Source organism: Crassostrea angulata, chromosome 4 (assembly GCF_025612915.1).
Source record: "Crassostrea angulata isolate pt1a10 chromosome 4, ASM2561291v2, whole genome shotgun sequence".
Lineage (NCBI taxonomy): Eukaryota > Metazoa > Mollusca > Bivalvia > Ostreida > Ostreidae > Magallana > Magallana angulata.
In genome coordinates, this window is record NC_069114.1 from 15,667,945 (window position 1) to 15,693,783 (window position 25,839).

General features: G+C 36.2%; 2 protein-coding genes across 6 annotated transcripts in view; one reads left to right on the forward strand and one right to left on the reverse strand.

The window, feature by feature from the left end:
• LOC128180116 (uncharacterized) overlaps positions 1–8,452 on the forward strand; it is an 82,298-nt gene extending 73,846 nt beyond the window's left edge. For 4 of the 5 annotated variants that reach the window (XM_052847979.1, XM_052847980.1, XM_052847977.1 and 1 more), the window contains one exon: positions 4,221–8,452. In XM_052847979.1, the coding sequence (XP_052703939.1) occupies positions 4,221–8,119 (3,899 nt within the window). In that variant the 3' untranslated portion in view covers positions 8,120–8,452. The remainder of the gene's footprint in view (positions 1–4,220) is intronic. The other variant, XM_052847982.1, reaches the window with a different exon arrangement.
• The window catches only part of LOC128180123 (ADAM 17-like protease), a 50,598-nt gene continuing 33,209 nt past the window's right edge, over positions 8,451–25,839 (reverse strand). The window contains exons 4-7 of the mRNA XM_052847986.1: positions 11,482–11,560; positions 10,581–10,669; positions 10,081–10,122; positions 8,451–9,782 (exon numbers count right to left, since the gene is read on the reverse strand). Of these exons, the coding sequence (XP_052703946.1) occupies positions 9,696–9,782; positions 10,081–10,122; positions 10,581–10,669; positions 11,482–11,560 (297 nt within the window). The 3' untranslated portion in view covers positions 8,451–9,695. The remainder of the gene's footprint in view (positions 9,783–10,080; positions 10,123–10,580; positions 10,670–11,481; positions 11,561–25,839) is intronic.

Sequence of the window (25,839 nt, forward strand, 5' to 3'; positions counted from 1 at the left end):
TGATGGGTGTATATATATATATATATATATATATATATATATATATATATATATATATATATATATATATATATATATATATATATATATATATATATATATATATATACCGTATATATATATAAACTTAATATTGTATAATATTAAAAAAAGTTTAATGTTTGCAAAAGCGTTTTATTTAGGCTAATTGCAAAGACCTGCGCTTTTGCCATACATACATGTAGATTTTAGTGAATGGGGCGGATTCATATTTTATGGTTTTACATTGTACAAAGACTCTTGATGTACAAAAAAGATGTTTTTATAGAACACACGACGATTAAGAATATACTTAGGACAGCGCACCAGCGATGTCTTTTAACGCGCAAAACCTTTTGATTTGCACGTGGAGTGAGCTACTGAAGAGTAAATACATTGACCATTTTTAACTCAGAGTAAAATAAGGAAATGTGTATCTAAAACGAAAATCAATTACTGCAAACTGCATTCTTTCTTTAAAATACGTAGAGTATTCGTAGCGGCGAACTCACACACAAGAAAATTGTTACCTTTTTTGGGGGGGGGGGGGCACCTGACAAACAACATCGTGTTTCAAACTGTGACTAAAATATGTCGAAAAAAGATAAAACATGCCACATACATACATGTACCATTAAACCATTTAAAACCATTTTAAAAGAATATTGGATGTGGGTGGAGCTAAAAAACCCAACCCAGGAGAAAGGCATTCTCTTAAAGGGGCATGGTCACGATTTTGGTCAAAAATTATTTTTCCGATTTTAATATTTACAATGCTTCAGAAAGGCATTTTTAATAGGCAACCGAAATTTGAGTGTCATTTGTAGAGTTATAAGCGAGTTACAGAGCTTGAAATTCTTTGTAATGTAAACAAAGTGTTTGTTTACATTTTGAACGTTGAAGTAAAATTTTCAGTTTTAAACCTAAAACGAATGTATTAAACGTTAAGAACTGTTTATCTATGCTTAAAATAAATAAAAAAGACAAGTAAGCTGGAAGAGGATTTTTTCTACTTGAATATTGAACCTATGTAAACAAAAACAGGGCACGAGCCTTGTTTACATTACAAAGAATTGTGAGTCCTGTATCTTTCTTATAACTCTACAAGTGACTCTCAAATTTTATTTGATCATTAGAAATGCATTTCTAAAGCATTGTAAATAGTAACAACATAAAAATAGAATTTGACCAAAATCGTGACCATGCCCCTTTAATCTGATCTACATCAGAAAAGTCTAATGAAGAGATGATTTAGAGAGAGAGAGTGGCGTAAAGGGCACGGTTATGGAAATAGTTTTATTAACGCATTTTCAACTCTCTTTTTAGCCCACCTGAGCCAAAAGTTCAAGTGAGCTTTTCTGATCACAAATTTGTCCGATGTCTGTCGTTGTCATCGTCGCTGTCGTCGTTGTTGTTAACTTTTCACATTTTCATCTTCTTCTCAAGAACCATTGGGCAGATTTCAACAAAATTTGGCACAAAGCACCACTTGGTAAAGGGAAATCAATTTTGTTCAAATGAAGGGCCACATCCTCTTTAAAGGGGAGATAATTGAGAATTATTGAAAATTTGTTGGTATTTTTCAAAAATCTTCTTCTCAAAAACTATTCGGCCTGAAAAGCTTAAACTTGTGTGGAGGCATCCTCAGGTAGTTTTGATTCAAGTTTGTTCAAATCATGGTCCCCGGGGGTAGGGTGGGGCCACAATTGGGGGCTCAAGTTTTACATAGGAATAAAATGAAAATCTTTAAAAAACTTTTTCTCAAAAATATTAGGCCAGAAAAGCTCAAATTAAAATGGAAGCATCCTCAGATAGTATATATTCAAGTTTGTTCAAATCATTGTCCCCGGGGGTAGGGTGGGGCCACAATTGGGGGATCAAGTTTTACATAAGAATATATAATTAAAATCTTTAAAAATCTTCTTCTCAAAAACTGTCAGGCCAGAAAAGCTCAAATTAAAGTTGGAGCATCCTCAGGTAGTGTAGATTCAAGTTTGTTCAAACCATAGTCCCTGGTGGTATGGTGGGGCCACAATGAGGGAATTGATTTTTACATAGAAATATAAAGAGAAAATCTTTTAAAACCTTCTCAAAAACTATTAGGCCAGGAAAGCTCAAATTAAAATGAAAGCATCCTCAGGTAGTGCAGATTCAAGTTTGTTTCAATCACAGTTCCTGTGGGTAGGGTGGGGCCACAGTATTGGGATCAAGTTTTACATAGAAATATATAGAGAAAATCTTTGAAAATCTTCTTCTCAAAAACTATAAGGCCAGAAAAGCTCAAATTGAAATGTAAGCATCCACAGGTAGTGTAGATTCAGGTTTGTTCAAATCATGGTTCCCAGGGGTAGGGTGGTGCCACAATTGGGGGATCAAGTTTTACATAGGAATATATACAGAAAATATTTAAAAACCTTCTCAAAAATATTAGGCCAGAAAAGCTCATATTAAAATGGGAGCATCCTCAGATAGTGTATATTCAAGTTTGTTCAAATCATTGTCCCCGGGGGTAGGGTGGGGCCACAATTTGGGGATCAAGTTTTACATAGGAATATATAGAGAAAATCTTTAAAAATCTCCTTCTCAAAAACTGTTAGGCTAGAAAAGCTCAAATTAAAGTTGAAGCATCCTCAGGTAGTGTATATTCAAGTTTGTTCAAATCATAGTCCCTGGTGGTATGGTGGGGCCACAATGTGGGAATTGATTTTTACATAGGAATATATAGAGAAAATCTTTAAAAACCTTCTCAAAACCTATTAGACCAGGAAAGCTCAAATTAAAATGGAAACATCCTCAGGTAGTGCAGATTCAAGTTTTTTTTCAACCACAGTCCCTGTAGGTAGGGTCGGGCCACAATAGGGTGATCAAGTTTTACATGGGAAAATAAAGAAAAAATCTTTAAAAATCTTCTTCTCGAAAACTATAAGGCCAGAAAAGCTCAAATTAAAATTTAAGCATCCACAGGTAGTGTAGAATCAAGTTTGTTCAAATCATGGTCCCCAGAGGTAGGGTTGGGCCACAATCATGGATCATGTTTTACATAGGGTGGGGCCACAATTGGGGGATCGAGTTTTACACAGGAATATATAGAGAAAATCTTTAAAAGTCTTCTTCTCAAAAACTATTAGGCCAGGAAAGCTTAGGCCAGGAAAGCTTTAGTGTAAGCATCCTCTGATAGTGTAGATTCAGGTTTGTTCAAATCATGGTCCCCGGGGGTAGGGTGGGGCCACAATTGGGGAATAATTTTTTATACAGGAATATATAGAGAAAATCTTTTAAAAAATATATTTTAAAAACTATTCGCCAAGAAAGCTCAAATTGGCGCATAACCATCCTCAGATAATGTAGATTCAGGTTTGTTCAAATCATGGTCCCTGGGGTAGGGCGGGGCCACAATGGGGGATAAATTTGTATATATAGAGAAAATCTTTAAAAATCTTCTCAAATTATTAGGCCAGGAAAGCCCAAATTTGAGTGAAAGCATCCCCAGATCATATAGATTCAAGTTTGTTTAAATAATAGTCCAGGGGTAGGGTGAGGCCACAATGGAGGATGAATTTTTACATAGAAATATATAGAGAAAATCATTAAAAATCTTCTTTTTAAAGACTATTTGGCTAGAAAAGCTTAAACTTGAGTAGAGGCATTCTCTGGTAGTGTAAATTCAAGTTTGCAAAATCACAGTCCCTAGTGGTAGGGCGGGGCCGTGATGGCGGTTTGAATTTTTACATAGGAATATATAGAGAACATTTTTTTAAATATTCTGGGAAAGTGTTCGGTCCAAAACTCAGTACTTTGTGTGAAAGCACAGGTTATGCGTTTTAAGTTTGATGAAACCATGATTCCCTAGAGAAAAGTGGGGTCACGAAATAGGGGGGGGGTATAAAGGAATAGAGAAAAATCTTCTTACAGGTACAACAACAAAAGGGGCTTGGTATTTACCAAAAAAGAAGTGGATAACAATTGGCAGATTTTCAATTGTTTTAGCAAGATCAACTGTACCTAGTTGTCAAGATATTTTGATACTGTAATGCTAATTTGATCAGAATTAGGGCAATTGTTGCTCAGGTGAGCAGGTCGTTTCATCTAATTCGATTAGTTTTAGAACCTGTGTTACTTTATAGATATCTTTGAATATTATGGATCTACTTTTTTAAAAGTATAAACTCAAGAACGATTTTTAATTTTTGTTTTCATTATAGAATCACGAATTGAAAAGGCCATATTCGATCAATGGAAACAAGACGAAGTCTGTTTTATTTTAACAAAGGCGTGTGAAGAAGTAGAAAAATTAATTATAAACAGGAACCTTGTTATTGTGGCTGGTCACTCAGGATCTGGAAAGTCAGCCATCATTCAACATATTGCGCTCAAATACAGAGAACAGGGCTGGACCGTAAAACGAGTAAAAAAGGTAGAAGACATCGTGGATGAATATTCTTCAAGTCGATTTAAAGATAAAACTATTTGTGTTTTTAATGATCCATTGGGAAGAGAATATTTTGATGAAATTTTGAATAATTCATGGCAAACATACGAGGAGGAATTACAGTTATACTTGAAAACATCAAAAATTGTGATGTCGTGTAGAAATCACATTATTTCTGATGCTAGAGTGACACATAATCTCGTGAAAAAATCACATATCATAAACATCGATGTGAACAAAAATAAACTATCTGTTAAAGAAAAGCGGGAGATTTTGAACAAATATACGTCTGATATGAATTTATCCGACAAAGATCGTCATAAGATCGTTGAAGTAGAGAGGTATTTCCCGTTATTGTGTAAATTATATTCTAGCAAAGAGGAGTACAAAAATAAGGGTCTTGAATTTTTTACAGAACCTGTAACTGTGCTGAAAGAGGAAATACTTGGGTTCAGAAAAAAAGACAGGGGTAAATATTGTGCTTTGGCCCTCCTTGTTCTTTTTAACGATGATCTTTGTTTAAGTGATATCTTAAAAAATAAAGACACGGAAAAAAAATTCAAGCATACGTTAAAACTTTGTGGATTACCAGAAAACACGCCACCTTTTGATATTGGAGACATCCTTAACTCCATGAAAGACTTTTATGTCAAGAAAGTTGAGGAAACGTATAATTTTTATCATGATTTTGTGATGGAAGTTACTACTCATGTGTTTGGAATAGATTATCCCACAGAAATAGTAGACTACGCTGATATCGGCTTCATTAAAAGAAGAGTGAAATTAGGAAATTCTGACAAACACGACGAATCGTTCACTATTTATCTGAGTGACAAATACATTGAAAATCTTGGAGAAAGGCTTTTTACAGAACTGTTTGGAGAACGACTGTTAGATGTCGTACTCAATCCCTGTCTCAGGAATGAAAACGTAATTAAAGTACTGATACAAAAGATAGCAGATCACCCCAAAAATCATCAAATGTTGTTAGAAACCAAGAACGTTACAATTGATAAACGAGAACTTCACCGGATATCTAAAAACTTTGTTTTGACTAAACTTTCCTTTTTGAATTTAGAAAGGAAAATATCGCCACTTTTTGCTCTCATTGCATTTTGTCATACACAACTTTCAAAATATTGCTTAAACTACCTACAAAAAATGCAAACTAATTTTATCGAATATATTCCTGCACTGTGTTGCAATGGTTCAATAGAATTGTTTTCTTCTGCCTCAAAAGACCATGCAGAAGGATCGTTGAAAAAAACATGGGGAAAACTTTATCCTATTCACATTGTATCTGCGTTCCATAATTATGAATTATTTGCTGAGTTGATTAAGATAGGCGTAAACGTCAATAAAAAGACTGACGGTAACAGTTTTTGGACGCCTCTTATGTTAGCAGCTGGTAACAATACTGAAAACGAAAATAATAACAATAGAGAATCAGGTGCAGAAAGAAGAGATAAAACTGTACAACTTTTACTGAGTAATGGAGCAGACATTAATTTATGCACGAAAAACGGAACCAGTCCGCTCTATAAAGCTTGTCAAAACGGACATGATAGCACTGTGCAACTTTTACTGAGTAATGGAGCAGATATCAATTTATGTAATAAGGACGGAGAGAGTCCTCTCTTAATAGCTTGTTTTAACGGACATGATAGCATTGTACAACTTTTACTGAGTAATGGAGCAGCCATTAATTTATGCAAGAAAAGCGGAGCCACTCCTCTCTATGTAGCTTGTCAAAACGGACATGATAGCACTGTACAACTTTTACTGGGTAATGGAGCAGACATTAATTTATGTGAGGATGACAGAGTCAGTCCTCTCCATATAGCTTGTCAAAACGGACATAATAGCACTGTACAACTTTTACTGAGTAATGAAGCAGACATTCAGCTATGCCTGAAGGACGGAATCAGTCCTCTTACTGCAGCTTGTTTCGACGGACATGATAGCATTGTACAACTTTTACTAAGTAATGGAGCAGACATTAATTCATGCAAGAAAAACGGAGCCAGTCCTCTCTATAGAGCTTGTGAAAACGGACATTATAGCACTGTACAACTTTTACTGAGTAATGGAGCAGACATTAATTTGCGTATGGAGAACGGAGCAAGTCCTCTCTATATAGCTTGTCAAAACGGACATGATAGCACTGTGCAACTTTTACTGGGTAATGGAGCAGACATTAATTTGTGTATGGAGGACGGTGCCAGTCCTCTCTTTATAGCTTGTCAAAACGGACATGATAGCACTGTACAAATTTTACTGAGTAATGGAGCAGACATTAATTTATGTAAAGAGTACGGAGCCAGTCCTCTCTATATAGCTTGTCGAAACGGACATGATAGCACTGTGCAACTTTTACTGGGTAATGGAGCAGATATTAATTTGTGTACGGAGGACGGTGCCAGTCCTCTCTATATAGCTTGTCAAAACGAATATGATAGCACTGTACAAATTTTACTGAGTAATGGAGCACACATTAATTTGTGTATGGAGGACGGTGCCAGTCCTCTCTATATAGCTTGTCAAAACGGACATGATAGCACTGTACAACATTTACTGAGTAATGGAGCACACATTAATTTATGCAAGAAGAACGGAGCCAGTCCTCTCTTAATATCTTGTTTTAACGGACATGATAGCACTTTACAACTTTTACTGAGTAATGGAGCAGACATTAATTTATGTGAGGAGAACGGAGCCAGTCCTCTCTATATAGCTTGTTTTAACGGACATGATAGCACTGTACAACATTTACTGAGTAATGGAGCAGACATTAATTTATGTGAGGAGAACGGAGCCAGTCCTCTCTATATAGCTTGTCAAAACGGACATGATAGCACTGTACAACTTTTACTGAGTAGTGGGGCAAACATTCAGCATTGCTTGGAGGACGGAACCAGTCCTCTCTATATAGCTTGTCAAAACGGACATGATAGCATTGTACAACATTTACTGAGTAATGGAGCAGACATTAATTTGTGTAAGGAGGACGGTGCCAGTCCTCTCTATATAGCTTGTGAAAACGGACATTATAGCACTGTACAACATTTACTGAGTAATGAAGCAGACATTAATTTTTGCAAGAAAAACGGAGCCAGTCCTCTCTTAATAGCTTGTTTAAACGGACATGAAAGCACTTTACAACTTTTACTGAGTAATGGAGCAGACATTCAGCTTTGCATGGAGGATGGAGCCAGTCCTCTCTTTATAGCTTGTTTTAACGGACATGAAAGCATTGTACAACTTTTACTGAGTAATGGAGCAGACATTAATTGTTGCGAGAAAAACGGAGTGAGTCCTCTCTTAATAGCTTGTCAAAACGAACATGATAGCACTGTGCAACTTTTATTGAATAATGAAGCAGAAATTAATTTATGTACGAATGATGGAGTCAGTATTTTATTTCTTGCTTTTGTTTTGAGACTTTACAAAATTGTAAATATTTTACTCAACAATGGCGCAGACACTAGTCTGGCTTGCGGATGGGAAGTCAATCCCGCCTTGGTTGATTGCTTTGATAAACAGGACTGCACAGTGGTATTTTTAATGCAGAAAGACAACATTCAAAATAATTTGTACGACCCGGATTCCTATTTTTCTCTTTTTGTATCATGTCAGGTGGAAAGAGTGACAAGAATGATATTTAAAAACTAGTGTAAATGGTTTCGGATTCCGTGTTTGAAAGCTTTAAAATACAGTAACTGAAGAAAATTTGGCCAAAAGAAATCGAAAGATATTCTTATTTTAATTGATTTTATTACTCATATAGTATGGGTGAAACGTCTCTTATGAGAATACCTATCATTGCCGATAAGCGTTGTCGACTACTTTGTACTGGATGAATATATATAAAATTGTCTCACGAAGAGTATATCTGCATTTACAGCCATCGACGTAAATAATATTAATTCACATTTAGCAGAACCATATTACTTGTAACATATATGTCTTGTGAATTGAGGAAATAAATTGATGGGAAGAAATGTATTTTTTAACGTATTTATATCACATGTTTATTGAACAAGAAAAACGCCCCGAGAATTAGAGAAACTACATTTTGTAATATCGTCGCTAAAAAATTAAGCTATTGGTTAGGCAGCTCGCTCTCTCTCTCTCTCACTCTCTCTCTCTCTCTCTCTCTCTCTCTCTCTCTCTTTAACAAACACACATACACACACACATACACACACACACACACAACATTCCACATTCTAATATAACATTTTCATAACAAACAATTTTAACACATGGAAGACATTAAATTTCACTCTGCCACAAAACAATGAATTAGTAATAAGTCAAGTTATAATCGAACTTTAGCATTGAAATGACAATATCCTAATCACTGTCTGTATCTAGAATAGTTGAAACCTATGATTTTGTGACCTCATAATCAAGAAAATCATCATTGTTTTAGGGGGCATCACTCTACCAAGTTTAAATTTAGCACAACAAACGGTTCTTATGATATTCATCGAACACTCCCTTTATTATTCGATTTCTGGAATAGTTTGACCTAAGACCCCAAAATCAATAGGGGTCTTCTAACATGTACCATGGCTGGAGTCCGTCAAATGAGAGATTTTAAACGTTTTGAATGGACAATACTTTGTTTACAGTCTGACACACCAACTGACCAGCCTACATGCCCAAAACACGTTTATTCACTATGCAACAATGATGAGTAATGATTGGTTGCCACGCATTGCTTAGACTGTTTATAAAAAAAGAGACTTAAAAATGAGATGTTTAATAGAGCACAGATACATGAGGTTTTTTTTATCACATCACTTTTTTTCTATTATGTTTTTAAAAGAAAAAAAACTTTGTTGACACCACTTTGCCCACTGAGGGTAAATACTAGTTTTCAGAGTAAAATGTAGTTCAAGTCATATCATTTAAAACTAAGCCTCATAAAACAACTACCAAGCCAACAATAATTTTGATGTCTAAAATGAATTTCTTAAGTTATATCTATTTAAAAACTTACATTATAACAAACTATATACACATCAAATCAAAATCAACAGTTGATAATTGCAGCATGCATTATACAGATACATGTAAAAGTCAACATACATTGCACATCTCTCTCTCTCTCTCTCTCTCTCTCTCTCTCTCTCTCTCTCTCTCTAACACACACACACACACACACAGTAAAACAACCTTAATTTAGTTGGTAGAAGGGTGTTTATCACAATAATTGATAGTTATGATCTTGAGTCACTGTTCAAGTACTAAAATCTAAAGGTTTTGGATGTCGACTGACGTGAAGTACATTGTCATCGTCAACTATCAAAGCTTTCATCCTTCCATCCTACAATTTTAAAAAAAAATGTAGTCAATAAATGATAAACTTTAACATCGTTTAAAAATCATTAATATGTTGAACATTTATCACATATCAAACTATCTTTATAAAAATCTTATCTTACAATTAATTTAATTTTTTTAAGCAATAAATGATATACTTAAATATTGATTAGAAATTACAAACATTTTTTTCATTTCTCACTAATTGGAAATATTTTCTCTATTTCTAAATTGATGTAAAGTTTAATTAGAAATATATACCGTTTCTCATTCAAATATGATTAAAACACATATACATATACCTTATCGTCTATTACTTCTGAACTCATGTCATTTTTCTCATCCTGTCAATAACAGATGTAAAATTTCAATGCTGTATCTGCCGTTTATTTATTAGTAATTCGTGTAAATAATTTCAGGAATGAATGAGTTTTTTTACTCATCGAATTAGATGTAAGTAAATTTTATGCAAATTACACTTTCAGCTTTTTACAGCTGTGAAATTCTGAAAATACAAAATTATATAAAGTAAATAATTCAATTTTTTCAAACAATATTGCATTTTGGGTCTTAAAAAATTTGATAGTTAGGTTACAGGAAAAATAAGCCTCCTTCACCTCATTGCATGCAAAAAAATATCTCCCACCGCAGCATCATGGAAAAATGTCTGGATATGCACAGATTTTGACATATATGACTTTAATACACCCCTAATATAAATGTATATATATTTGAGGTTTTATGAGGATTATATAGACAATTCCTAATGATACAGTCAGTTCTTGATCAAATGAAAACTTACCAATTTATTAATGATTGCAATACCCACGATCCACAATGGGGTCGCCAATATTAGCACTGTCCGCACAATGTTGTTCTTCATAAACTCAGCTGAAAAAGGCCTGTCTTAATTAATGAACCATCTCAAAAAAAATATTTCCTTAAACATTTTGGACGAATCGGTTCTTTCAAAATACTACGTGTGGTAAAACTATGTTATAAAATTTAGATAAATTGATCAAAAACGCTTAAAAAGTTTTAGCTGCTCATTAAATATATACAAAAACAAGGGAAGATTTCATAAGATATATCAAGAATTAAAACAAATCTTGTGAGTTATGGTGTTGATGCGTTTTGTATTAGCGTGAATCATCAACAGTTCTAGAGTAAAAGTGTTAAAGCAATTGGTGCATTGTCCCCTTTTTATTGAGACTTCTACAATTTTTCTTTGTTTTCCTTGCTCCAGTTTTCACATCTAAGATATTCTCAACCCCTTTTTTGAAAAAATTTCTTACAACACTATATTCCACAGCAACACATATAAAAGAGAAACTATGAGATAAAGTAAACACTGAAATTGCTTCTCAACATAAAAACTGAACTTATTTATTTAGCAAATAAAGCAAAAAAGTTTCATCATTGAAAAACATTACTTCAAAGAAAAACTTTGGATGTGATTTTTTTGGTAAAAATAGATCAGGCAAAAATATGTATTGAGGTCACTCAGTACAATCACAATTATTTAAACAATTACAACTCGTTTGATTTATTTTTTTCATTAGAAAAACACAAAACCTAACATAAGAATTAAAACATCATATACAATGCTTTGTATTTTAAAACCATATCCCTAAAGAGATATTAAGATATAAATGATTCGTCCAATAAAATGAGGATTACAGAGCCAACTTAACATTACTTACCCACAAAGTCAATACTCAAAGACTGAATTATGGAATACAGCCTTTGCACCAGCTTGGACTCTGATTTTCGACATTTCCCCTAAATAAGTAAGGACATTGTGTAGTTATGAGAAAAAATAATCATCAAATATCAATAAAATATCAAATCTTTAACTACAATGTCCAAACTTATTGGAAAAGAGCACCTCGTATAGAAGGTTACCGAATTCATTTGATCCAAATACATGTGAATGTACAATAACAACTAATGAATAAGCGAAAACAATAAACTAATAACTCATTTTGCTCATATGTATCGGGCAATAAGAATGTGTTATGTTGGTATTTAGCTAGTCTGCATCTAGCAAATTAACATTGTTTTCAAACATGATACATATTAACATAAAATTATTTGTGTTTTCTACAAAAGTTAAATAAAACAGATAAGTCTGCTTTAAATCTATACATGAAACTTTAGATATAGATTAATCCTTATCAAGTTTCAAGTTTACTGTAAACCAACTTTTATTTGCGTGCGAGAAAATTTCGCGATGACTTTGCTATGTTACTGTCTAGATAATCTCGTTTTGTTCGCTAAAATAAGTCACTGCAAATTTGTTAACCACAGGTAAATCGGGAAATTGCCAATAAAAGTTGGCTTACAGAAGTTTGATGCTTAGATTTTAAACTGCAAAATTTGAGTAGGTCAATGAATCTACTTTTGAATCATATGGCACAACTTCCACTCAAGATTCATTAGCAAGTTAGATATAGAATATATAGTACAGTCTAACAACATACAAAACATTTATTGGAAATGTTATACAATTATATTTACATCATACTGTGTCTTTGTCTATAATAACACTACTCGATTTTGTATTTACAATCCATTAAATTCAAATTACGTATAGGATAGGGACGCAAGCAGGTTTGCATAATGACATGGAAATCACATAAAAAAAGTTAATATTCAAATATTTAATCCGGACCTACCACTGCTAAAAATTATATAAATATAAGTAATAAGGATGATTCATTCTTTGAATATTATGAGGTAATAATTTCAGTCGGAGCGTGGTCAAATCTATCATGAGGCCCTTCAGGATTTATTGAATTTGGCCACGCCCCGACAAACATTATCACCTCATAATGGACAAAGGATGATTTTTTGTAAAAACGGCGACATCAATCAACCAAACTTGTCGTAAATTTACTAGGACCCGACACTCCAAACCATATCATATTTTTTTATATTTCTTTGTAGGTTATGATATCAATAACAATAGTTATAATGGTAGTTGTAGAGTGTTTCGGCGGTTTTCTGAATTAGAAAAGTCCGCCTCATCAGGGGTGCAAGCTTAAATGAAGCACCTATTGTTGAAGTTTTGATCTGATTAATATGTCGCCTACGTTTTTATGCTTGCTATAAGCGATAATTGGTTCCGATTTGAATAAATCTCTGCAGATTGGGTCTGTAGTCATTTTGTTCCAATATTTTAGAATGCGTCCCCTCAATCCTTTGAGACTTGGGTTATATTTGGTAATCATGACATTTGGTTGGTGGTGTTTTTGTTTGTTTGATTTGTGCAATAGCAGCTCCCTCTTTGTGTAGGTTATTTCCGTTATTACGGGGTCTATTTCTGTGGCAGAGTAACCTCTCTTTGACAAATGTGTCTTAAAATTTCCTAGGATTTCTTCCAGTTCGTGAGGGTCATTTGTATTTCTCGCATGTCTTATGCATTCTCCTTTAATAAACGCTTTGAACACTGCTGGGTTGTGCGCACTATCTCTATGGAGGTACTGAAAGTTATTAGTTGGTTTGATGTACGATTTAAGGTCAAGCTTGTTTTGAGTAAGAAATCGTTGACCTTTAAAAACGAGCGTGTCCAGAAAAGTCACAGAGTTGTGAGCAATTTCGAAAGTAAATTTTAGATGTTTATGACAACTATTGCCTATGTCAAAGAATTCCATCATCTCATGTTCTGTGCCGTCAAATACAATAAAACCGTCGTCTCTAAAACGTCCGTGAAAAAGAATTTTCTTGGCGTGTTTGAATTTCGACACAATAAGTTGTGTGATCTGATACATCCTAATGTCCGATAGTTCCGGTGAGGGCACTGCCCCCATACTGCAGCCAATAATTTGTTTATAATACTTTCCGTCGAATTCGAAGTAGTTGTTATCTAATACACATTTGAGCAGAAAGAGGAGATCTTTGACATCTGGATGTGGAATGCAATACTCGTTTTTATTTGCGTTATTGTAAGCATTGTGTACCGCACTTAATAACTCGTCAAATTCCATGTTTGTATACATACTAGTAACATCATAAGTTATTAATTGTACGTCAGGTGGGAATTCCTGTGATTCGATTTTATTGATAAAATCGGTTGTGTCCTTTATGTAAGTAGATTGTTTTCTTACAATGGGTATAAGAAAATAATCACAGTACGCACCTATATTCCTTGTCGGCGTCTCACACTGTGATATAATTGGTCGTCCCGGTGGGAGTTGTCTGATGCTGCAGAGATTGTTAATTAAGGCGTTTCGGACATCGTCTTTGATTTTGTGTATTTTAGGGAGCAAGTACAATTGTCCGCATTTCAGTGCGGGTTTATTGTCTTTAAGGAAGCGATAAGTTTCCTTGTCTAATGACTCCTGTAAATGCATCTCGTTAACTTTGTCTTGTATGCAGTTGTGCAGCTCTTTCAGATCTGGTTTTTCAACTTGCATGTAATGTTTAGATTGGAGTTGGCGCTGTGCCTCTGTGGTATACTGTTGTTTGTCCATTATAACTATTGTGTTGCTTTTGTCAGCTTTTTTTATAACAATGTTTTTATTGTTTTTTAAGGAAGACAAAGCCTCTCTTTCTTCTTTTGATATATTATCCCTAAATCTTTTGGGTTGTAGGGATGTTAGCTCCATTTTAGTTTTATCGATGTACTCTTCAAGAGCATTGCAAGTTTTTGGGGGGATATGACCCGATGGCTTTCTAAAGGGATGAATTTTAAAATCATCGCCTGTGCTATAGTGATATGAGCATCTGAGTTTTCTGGCAAACTCATTAAAATCTTTGATCACCACACTCTTGACGTTATTGACTCTAGGAGCTGGGATAAATTTTAGTCCTTTAGCCAATAACGTATACTCGTGGTCATTGATAGTGTGTCGAGATAGGTTGAGGACATATTTGCGTGCAGTAGACGCAATTGACCCTTTTTCATCTTTCAGCTTTGCTAGATACGATTTTGAGCGCAGTGAATTCTTTGATGCTTTCTTCCGTCTATTAAGGCGCCGAGCCATTGTAATAGAGGAATAATTGTTGTTGCGAGCAGTTGGAAATTGCAAATAACCCGTCTATTGCAAATTAGGATTGTGCATTAGAGGGAAATAAATTTGTTGTAATAATTACCCGTCTAAGTATCAAACGTTGATAAGTTAGAGGGTTATATGATCGGCTCAATCGGTAGGCTATCAAGCTACTGAATCTAGTATTTAACTTACGCACAAATTTCTAAGTGCAGGGACACGTGACTCACATAAGGCACGCCTCCTACGGATGGGTCTGCGCGAGTTGCGCAATGAGACAAAAAGAAAAATTATTGTATGAATAAATATATATTCTAAATAATATTCCTTGCAAGCCAATAATTTTTATCATAAAATGATTGGTAATTATTGTCCAAAACAAAGATTTTTTGCCAGAACAGTTATTAATCCATCGAATATTGTCAATCTGGTCATAATAGCACTTACATGAATAAATATCCAAAGAGAAAAACTAAGCAACAGTCATTAATTAAAACAGTTAATAAGGCTGATTCCTCGAACGGCGTGGGTGGCCACGCTGGGGATAGTGACGGCGAGGAAATGGCCTGCGGTGCTCGGTTTCCCTTCTTTCCCTTCTGGGGTTTTGTGATACTGCAGATTCAAGAAGCGCATCCAACTTACTGCGGAATTGGTGGATCTCTTTGGTTTGTTGTTCGTTAATTTTGAGGATTCTGTCATCCAGGTGTTTTTGCTCGGTTTCAAAGTCTCCGGAGCTGGTTTTCAACTTGCGGAGGGCCTCCGTCCGCACTCTATTGACTTCCGTTTCCTTGTCTCGGACTTGTGTATCAAGAAATTCCAATACGGAATCTACTGTCTCTTTTGTTGATTTTTCAGATAGGATCTTCCAAAAATCCTCAAATCTGGCGTTCTCCTCATTTGGTAGGTTAAGGGAGCAATGGAATTTTGCGCTGAACCAAGGCGGGAATTTCCCAGTACGGGCGCCGTAGGTAAGGCTCTCTTTGCGTTTGAGGAGCACCAGGCGTTTGTCCAGTATTTCTCTGATTTCGTTGAGTTCCTCTGTCAGGTTGTGTTTAACATAGGAAGTTTCTCCCAGATTGATGGTCAGATCCAGGTCCACAAACTTGGTCATTGCCTCCTGGTTAGATGGGATTTCGTAGTCCATGCTAGATTTAGAAATAGTGTTGTTCTTATTTAATGACAATTTGTTGAAGCGCTTGATCATATCAGGTGTTTCGGTAGAAGTGAGTGCTAAGAGTAGTGTAAGAGAACTTCTTTGAGTTTCATTCAGTGCAAGTTTGACCATTGAGGCGTCTTATTGATGCTGGATACAGGATGTAACTTTTGAAGAGCAGTTGTGATTTGGGTTCTTCTTTGAACATTGTATAAAGACAATGTGTGGAATGGTTTTAGAGGGAAAGCCCCAATAAATAAAACAAGCCGATCGCTGTCAAAAGAGAGCGATTCTCGGGATGATGCCGGTGGGACATTGTCCCTGATAACAGATTGTAAAAACGGCGACATCAATCAACCAAACTTGTCGTAAATTTACTAGGACCCGACACTCCAAACCATATCATATTTTTTTATATTTCTTTGTAGGTTATGATATCAATAACAATAGTTATAATGGTAGTTGTAGAGTGTTTCGGCGGTTTTCTGAATTAGAAAAGTCCGCCTCATCAGGGGTGCAAGCTTAAATGAAGCACCTATTGTTGAAGTTTTGATCTGATTAATATGTCGCCTACGTTTTTATGCTTGCTATAAGCGATAATTGGTTCCGATTTGAATAAATCTCTGCAGATTGGGTCTGTAGTCATTTTGTTCCAATATTTTAGAATGCGTCCCCTCAATCCTTTGAGACTTGGGTTATATTTGGTAATCATGACATTTGGTTGGTGGTGTTTTTGTTTGTTTGATTTGTGCAATAGCAGCTCCCTCTTTGTGTAGGTTATTTCCGTTATTACGGGGTCTATTTCTGTGGCAGAGTAACCTCTCTTTGACAAATGTGTCTTAAAATTTCCTAGGATTTCTTCCAGTTCGTGAGGGTCATTTGTATTTCTCGCATGTCTTATGCATTCTCCTTTAATAAACGCTTTGAACACTGCTGGGTTGTGCGCACTATCTCTATGGAGGTACTGAAAGTTATTAGTTGGTTTGATGTACGATTTAAGGTCAAGCTTGTTTTGAGTAAGAAATCGTTGACCTTTAAAAACGAGCGTGTCCAGAAAAGTCACAGAGTTGTGAGCAATTTCGAAAGTAAATTTTAGATGTTTATGACAACTATTGCCTATGTCAAAGAATTCCATCATCTCATGTTCTGTGCCGTCAAATACAATAAAACCGTCGTCTCTAAAACGTCCGTGAAAAAGAATTTTCTTGGCGTGTTTGAATTTCGACACAATAAGTTGTGTGATCTGATACATCCTAATGTCCGATAGTTCCGGTGAGGGCACTGCCCCCATACTGCAGCCAATAATTTGTTTATAATACTTTCCGTCGAATTCGAAGTAGTTGTTATCTAATACACATTTGAGCAGAAAGAGGAGATCTTTGACATCTGGATGTGGAATGCAATACTCGTTTTTATTTGCGTTATTGTAAGCATTGTGTACCGCACTTAATAACTCGTCAAATTCCATGTTTGTATACATACTAGTAACATCATAAGTTATTAATTGTACGTCAGGTGGGAATTCCTGTGATTCGATTTTATTGATAAAATCGGTTGTGTCCTTTATGTAAGTAGATTGTTTTCTTACAATGGGTATAAGAAAATAATCACAGTACGCACCTATATTCCTTGTCGGCGTCTCACACTGTGATATAATTGGTCGTCCCGGTGGGAGTTGTCTGATGCTGCAGAGATTGTTAATTAAGGCGTTTCGGACATCGTCTTTGATTTTGTGTATTTTAGGGAGCAAGTACAATTGTCCGCATTTCAGTGCGGGTTTATTGTCTTTAAGGAAGCGATAAGTTTCCTTGTCTAATGACTCCTGTAAATGCATCTCGTTAACTTTGTCTTGTATGCAGTTGTGCAGCTCTTTCAGATCTGGTTTTTCAACTTGCATGTAATGTTTAGATTGGAGTTGGCGCTGTGCCTCTGTGGTATACTGTTGTTTGTCCATTATAACTATTGTGTTGCTTTTGTCAGCTTTTTTTATAACAATGTTTTTATTGTTTTTTAAGGAAGACAAAGCCTCTCTTTCTTCTTTTGATATATTATCCCTAAATCTTTTGGGTTGTAGGGATGTTAGCTCCATTTTAGTTTTATCGATGTACTCTTCAAGAGCATTGCAAGTTTTTGGGGGGATATGACCCGATGGCTTTCTAAAGGGATGAATTTTAAAATCATCGCCTGTGCTATAGTGATATGAGCATCTGAGTTTTCTGGCAAACTCATTAAAATCTTTGATCACCACACTCTTGACGTTATTGACTCTAGGAGCTGGGATAAATTTTAGTCCTTTAGCCAATAACGTATACTCGTGGTCATTGATAGTGTGTCGAGATAGGTTGAGGACATATTTGCGTGCAGTAGACGCAATTGACCCTTTTTCATCTTTCAGCTTTGCTAGATACGATTTTGAGCGCAGTGAATTCTTTGATGCTTTCTTCCGTCTATTAAGGCGCCGAGCCATTGTAATAGAGGAATAATTGTTGTTGCGAGCAGTTGGAAATTGCAAATAACCCGTCTATTGCAAATTAGGATTGTGCATTAGAGGGAAATAAATTTGTTGTAATAATTACCCGTCTAAGTATCAAACGTTGATAAGTTAGAGGGTTATATGATCGGCTCAATCGGTAGGCTATCAAGCTACTGAATCTAGTATTTAACTTACGCACAAATTTCTAAGTGCAGGGACACGTGACTCACATAAGGCACGCCTCCTACGGATGGGTCTGCGCGAGTTGCGCAATGAGACAAAAAGAAAAATTATTGTATGAATAAATATATATTCTAAATAATATTCCTTGCAAGCCAATAATTTTTATCATAAAATGATTGGTAATTATTGTCCAAAACAAAGATTTTTTGCCAGAACAGTTATTAATCCATCGAATATTGTCAATCTGGTCATAATAGCACTTACATGAATAAATATCCAAAGAGAAAAACTAAGCAACAGTCATTAATTAAAACAGTTAATAAGGCTGATTCCTCGAACGGCGTGGGTGGCCACGCTGGGGATAGTGACGGCGAGGAAATGGCCTGCGGTGCTCGGTTTCCCTTCTTTCCCTTCTGGGGTTTTGTGATACTGCAGATTCAAGAAGCGCATCCAACTTACTGCGGAATCGGTGGATCTCTTTGGTTTGTTGTTCGTTAATTTTGAGGATTCTGTCATCCAGGTGTTTTTGCTCGGTTTCAAAGTCTCCGGAGCTGGTTTTCAACTTGCGGAGGGCCTCCGTCCGCACTCTATTGACTTCCGTTTCCTTGTCTCGGACTTGTGTATCAAGAAATTCCAATACGGAATCTACTGTCTCTTTTGTTGATTTTTCAGATAGGATCTTCCAAAAATCCTCAAATCTGGCGTTCTCCTCATTTGGTAGGTTAAGGGAGCAATGGAATTTTGCGCTGAACCAAGGCGGGAATTTCCCAGTACGGGCGCCGTAGGTAAGGCTCTCTTTGCGTTTGAGGAGCACCAGGCGTTTGTCCAGTATTTCTCTGATTTCGTTGAGTTCCTCTGTCAGGTTGTGTTTAACATAGGAAGTTTCTCCCAGATTGATGGTCAGATCCAGGTCCACAAACTTGGTCATTGCCTCCTGGTTAGATGGGATTTCGTAGTCCATGCTAGATTTAGAAATAGTGTTGTTCTTATTTAATGACAATTTGTTGAAGCGCTTGATCATATCAGGTGTTTCGGTAGAAGTGAGTGCTAAGAGTAGTGTAAGAGAACTTCTTTGAGTTTCATTCAGTGCAAGTTTGACCATTGAGGCGTCTTATTGATGCTGGATACAGGATGTAACTTTTGAAGAGCAGTTGTGATTTGGGTTCTTCTTTGAACATTGTATAAAGACAATGTGTGGAATGGTTTTAGAGGGAAAGCCCCAATAAATAAAACAAGCCGATCGCTGTCAAAAGAGAGCGATTCTCGGGATGATGCCGGTGGGACATTGTCCCTGATAACAGATTGTAAAAACGGCGACATCAATCAACCAAACTTGTCGTAAATTTACTAGGACCCGACACTCCAAACCATATCATATTTTTTTATATTTCTTTGTAGGTTATGATATCAATAACAATAGTTATAATGGTAGTTGTAGAGTGTTTCGGCGGTTTTCTGAATTAGAAAAGTCCGCCTCATCAGGGGTGCAAGCTTAAATGAAGCACCTATTGTTGAAGTTTTGATCTGATTAATATGTCGCCTACGTTTTTATGCTTGCTATAAGCGATAATTGGTTCCGATTTGAATAAATCTCTGCAGATTGGGTCTGTAGTCATTTTGTTCCAATATTTTAGAATGCGTCCCCTCAATCCTTTGAGACTTGGGTTATATTTGGAAATCATGACATTTGGTTGGTGGTGTTTTTGTTTGTTTGATTTGTGCAATAGCAGCTCCCTCTTTGTGTAGGTTATTTCCGTTATTACGGGGTCTATTTCTGTGGCAGAGTAACCTCTCTTTGACAAATGTGTCTTAAAATTTCCTAGGATTTCTTCCAGTTCGTGAGGGTCATTTGTATTTCTCGCATGTCTTATGCATTCTCCTTTAATAAACGCTTTGAACACTGCTGGGTTGTGCGCACTATCTCTATGGAGGTACTGAAAGTTATTAGTTGGTTTGATGTACGATTTAAGGTCAAGCTTGTTTTGAGTAAGAAATCGTTGACCTTTAAAAACGAGCGTGTCCAGAAAAGTCACAGAGTTGTGAGCAATTTCGAAAGTAAATTTTAGATGTTTATGACAACTATTGCCTATGTCAAAGAATTCCATCATCTCATGTTCTGTGCCGTCAAATACAATAAAACCGTCGTCTCTAAAACGTCCGTGAAAAAGAATTTTCTTGGCGTGTTTGAATTTCGACACAATAAGTTGTGTGATCTGATACATCCTAATGTCCGATAGTTCCGGTGAGGGCACTGCCCCCATACTGCAGCCAATAATTTGTTTATAATACTTTCCGTCGAATTCGAAGTAGTTGTTATCTAATACACATTTGAGCAGAAAGAGGAGATCTTTGACATCTGGATGTGGAATGCAATACTCGTTTTTATTTGCGTTATTGTAAGCATTGTGTACCGCACTTAATAACTCGTCAAATTCCATGTTTGTATACATACTAGTAACATCATAAGTTATTAATTGTACGTCAGGTGGGAATTCCTGTGATTCGATTTTATTGATAAAATCGGTTGTGTCCTTTATGTAAGTAGATTGTTTTCTTACAATGGGTATAAGAAAATAATCACAGTACGCACCTATATTCCTTGTCGGCGTCTCACACTGTGATATAATTGGTCGTCCCGGTGGGAGTTGTCTGATGCTGCAGAGATTGTTAATTAAGGCGTTTCGGACATCGTCTTTGATTTTGTGTATTTTAGGGAGCAAGTACAATTGTCCGCATTTCAGTGCGGGTTTATTGTCTTTAAGGAAGCGATAAGTTTCCTTGTCTAATGACTCCTGTAAATGCATCTCGTTAACTTTGTCTTGTATGCAGTTGTGCAGCTCTTTCAGATCTGGTTTTTCAACTTGCATGTAATGTTTAGATTGGAGTTGGCGCTGTGCCTCTGTGGTATACTGTTGTTTGTCCATTATAACTATTGTGTTGCTTTTGTCAGCTTTTTTTATAACAATGTTTTTATTGTTTTTTAAGGAAGACAAAGCCTCTCTTTCTTCTTTTGATATATTATCCCTAAATCTTTTGGGTTGTAGGGATGTTAGCTCCATTTTAGTTTTATCGATGTACTCTTCAAGAGCATTGCAAGTTTTTGGGGGGATATGACCCGATGGCTTTCTAAAGGGATGAATTTTAAAATCATCGCCTGTGCTATAGTGATATGAGCATCTGAGTTTTCTGGCAAACTCATTAAAATCTTTGATCACCACACTCTTGACGTTATTGACTCTAGGAGCTGGGATAAATTTTAGTCCTTTAGCCAATAACGTATACTCGTGGTCATTGATAGTGTGTCGAGATAGGTTGAGGACATATTTGCGTGCAGTAGACGCAATTGACCCTTTTTCATCTTTCAGCTTTGCTATATACGATTTTGAGCGCAGTGAATTCTTTGATGCTTTCTTCCGTCTATTAAGGCGCCGAGCCATTGTAATAGAGGAATAATTGTTGTTGCGAGCAGTTGGAAATTGCAAATAACCCGTCTATTGCAAATTAGGATTGTGCATTAGAGGGAAATAAATTTGTTGTAATAATTACCCGTCTAAGTATCAAACGTTGATAAGTTAGAGGGTTATATGATCGGCTCAATCGGTAGGCTATCAAGCTACTGAATCTAGTATTTAACTTACGCACAAATTTCTAAGTGCAGGGACACGTGACTCACATAAGGCACGCCTCCTACGGATGGGTCTGCGCGAGTTGCGCAATGAGACAAAAAGAAAAATTATTGTATGAATAAATATATATTCTAAATAATATTCCTTGCAAGCCAATAATTTTTATCATAAAATGATTGGTAATTATTGTCCAAAACAAAGATTTTTTGCCAGAACAGTTATTAATCCATCGAATATTGTCAATCTGGTCATAATAGCACTTACATGAATAAATATCCAAAGAGAAAAACTAAGCAACAGTCATTAATTAAAACAGTTAATAAGGCTGATTCCTCGAACGGCGTGGGTGGCCACGCTGGGGATAGTGACGGCGAGGAAATGGCCTGCGGTGCTCGGTTTCCCTTCTTTCCCTTCTGGGGTTTTGTGATACTGCAGATTCAAGAAGCGCATCCAACTTACTGCGGAATTGGTGGATCTCTTTGGTTTGTTGTTCGTTAATTTTGAGGATTCTGTCATCCAGGTGTTTTTGCTCGGTTTCAAAGTCTCCGGAGCTGGTTTTCAACTTGCGGAGGGCCTCCGTCCGCACTCTATTGACTTCCGTTTCCTTGTCTCGGACTTGTGTATCAAGAAATTCCAATACGGAATCTACTGTCTCTTTTGTTGATTTTTCAGATAGGATCTTCCAAAAATCCTCAAATCTGGCGTTCTCCTCATTTGGTAGGTTAAGGGAGCAATGGAATTTTGCGCTGAACCAAGGCGGGAATTTCCCAGTACGGGCGCCGTAGGTAAGGCTCTCTTTGCGTTTGAGGAGCACCAGGCGTTTGTCCAGTATTTCTCTGATTTCGTTGAGTTCCTCTGTCAGGTTGTGTTTAACATAGGAAGTTTCTCCCAGATTGATGGTCAGATCCAGGTCCACAAACTTGGTCATTGCCTCCTGGTTAGATGGGATTTCGTAGTCCATGCTAGATTTAGAAATAGTGTTGTTCTTATTTAATGACAATTTGTTGAAGCGCTTGATCATATCAGGTGTTTCGGTAGAAGTGAGTGCTAAGAGTAGTGTAAGAGAACTTCTTTGAGTTTCATTCAGTGCAAGTTTGACCATTGAGGCGTCTTATTGATGCTGGATACAGGATGTAACTTTTGAAGAGCAGTTGTGATTTGGGTTCTTCTTTGAACATTGTATAAAGACAATGTGTGGAATGGTTTTAGAGGGAAAGCCCCAATAAATAAAACAAGCCGATCGCTGTCAAAAGAGAGCGATTCTCGGGATGATGCCGGTGGGACATTGTCCCTGATAACAGATTGTAAAAACGGCGACATCAATCAACCAAACTTGTCGTAAATTTACTAGGACCCGACACTCCAAACCATATCATATTTTTTTATATTTCTTTGTAGGTTATGATATCAATAACAATAGTTATAATGGTAGTTGTAGAGTGTTTCGGCGGTTTTCTGAATTAGAAAAGTCCGCCTCATCAGGGGTGCAAGCTTAAATGAAGCACCTATTGTTGAAGTTTTGATCTGATTAATATGTCGCCTACGTTTTTATGCTTGCTATAAGCGATAATTGGTTCCGATTTGAATAAATCTCTGCAGATTGGGTCTGTAGTCATTTTGTTCCAATATTTTAGAATGCGTCCCCTCAATCCTTTGAGACTTGGGTTATATTTGGTAATCATGACATTTGGTTGGTGGTGTTTTTGTTTGTTTGATTTGTGCAATAGCAGCTCCCTCTTTGTGTAGGTTATTTCCGTTATTACGGGGTCTATTTCTGTGGCAGAGTAACCTCTCTTTGACAAATGTGTCTTAAAATTTCCTAGGATTTCTTCCAGTTCGTGAGGGTCATTTGTATTTCTCGCATGTCTTATGCATTCTCCTTTAATAAACGCTTTGAACACTGCTGGGTTGTGCGCACTATCTCTATGGAGGTACTGAAAGTTATTAGTTGGTTTGATGTACGATTTAAGGTCAAGCTTGTTTTGAGTAAGAAATCGTTGACCTTTAAAAACGAGCGTGTCCAGAAAAGTCACAGAGTTGTGAGCAATTTCGAAAGTAAATTTTAGATGTTTATGACAACTATTGCCTATGTCAAAGAATTCCATCATCTCATGTTCTGTGCCGTCAAATACAATAAAACCGTCGTCTCTAAAACGTCCGTGAAAAAGAATTTTCTTGGCGTGTTTGAATTTCGACACAATAAGTTGTGTGATCTGATACATCCTAATGTCCGATAGTTCCGGTGAGGGCACTGCCCCCATACTGCAGCCAATAATTTGTTTATAATACTTTCCGTCGAATTCGAAGTAGTTGTTATCTAATACACATTTGAGCAGAAAGAGGAGATCTTTGACATCTGGATGTGGAATGCAATACTCGTTTTTATTTGCGTTATTGTAAGCATTGTGTACCGCACTTAATAACTCGTCAAATTCCATGTTTGTATACATACTAGTAACATCATAAGTTATTAATTGTACGTCAGGTGGGAATTCCTGTGATTCGATTTTATTGATAAAATCGGTTGTGTCCTTTATGTAAGTAGATTGTTTTCTTACAATGGGTATAAGAAAATAATCACAGTACGCACCTATATTCCTTGTCGGCGTCTCACACTGTGATATAATTGGTCGTCCCGGTGGGAGTTGTCTGATGCTGCAGAGATTGTTAATTAAGGCGTTTCGGACATCGTCTTTGATTTTGTGTATTTTAGGGAGCAAGTACAATTGTCCGCATTTCAGTGCGGGTTTATTGTCTTTAAGGAAGCGATAAGTTTCCTTGTCTAATGACTCCTGTAAATGCATCTCGTTAACTTTGTCTTGTATGCAGTTGTGCAGCTCTTTCAGATCTGGTTTTTCAACTTGCATGTAATGTTTAGATTGGAGTTGGCGCTGTGCCTCTGTGGTATACTGTTGTTTGTCCATTATAACTATTGTGTTGCTTTTGTCAGCTTTTTTTATAACAATGTTTTTATTGTTTTTTAAGGAAGACAAAGCCTCTCTTTCTTCTTTTGATATATTATCCCTAAATCTTTTGGGTTGTAGGGATGTTAGCTCCATTTTAGTTTTATCGATGTACTCTTCAAGAGCATTGCAAGTTTTTGGGGGGATATGACCCGATGGCTTTCTAAAGGGATGAATTTTAAAATCATCGCCTGTGCTATAGTGATATGAGCATCTGAGTTTTCTGGCAAACTCATTAAAATCTTTGATCACCACACTCTTGACGTTATTGACTCTAGGAGCTGGGATAAATTTTAGTCCTTTAGCCAATAACGTATACTCGTGGTCATTGATAGTGTGTCGAGATAGGTTGAGGACATATTTGCGTGCAGTAGACGCAATTGACCCTTTTTCATCTTTCAGCTTTGCTAGATACGATTTTGAGCGCAGTGAATTCTTTGATGCTTTCTTCCGTCTATTAAGGCGCCGAGCCATTGTAATAGAGGAATAATTGTTGTTGCGAGCAGTTGGAAATTGCAAATAACCCGTCTATTGCAAATTAGGATTGTGCATTAGAGGGAAATAAATTTGTTGTAATAATTACCCGTCTAAGTATCAAACGTTGATAAGTTAGAGGGTTATATGATCGGCTCAATCGGTAGGCTATCAAGCTACTGAATCTAGTATTTA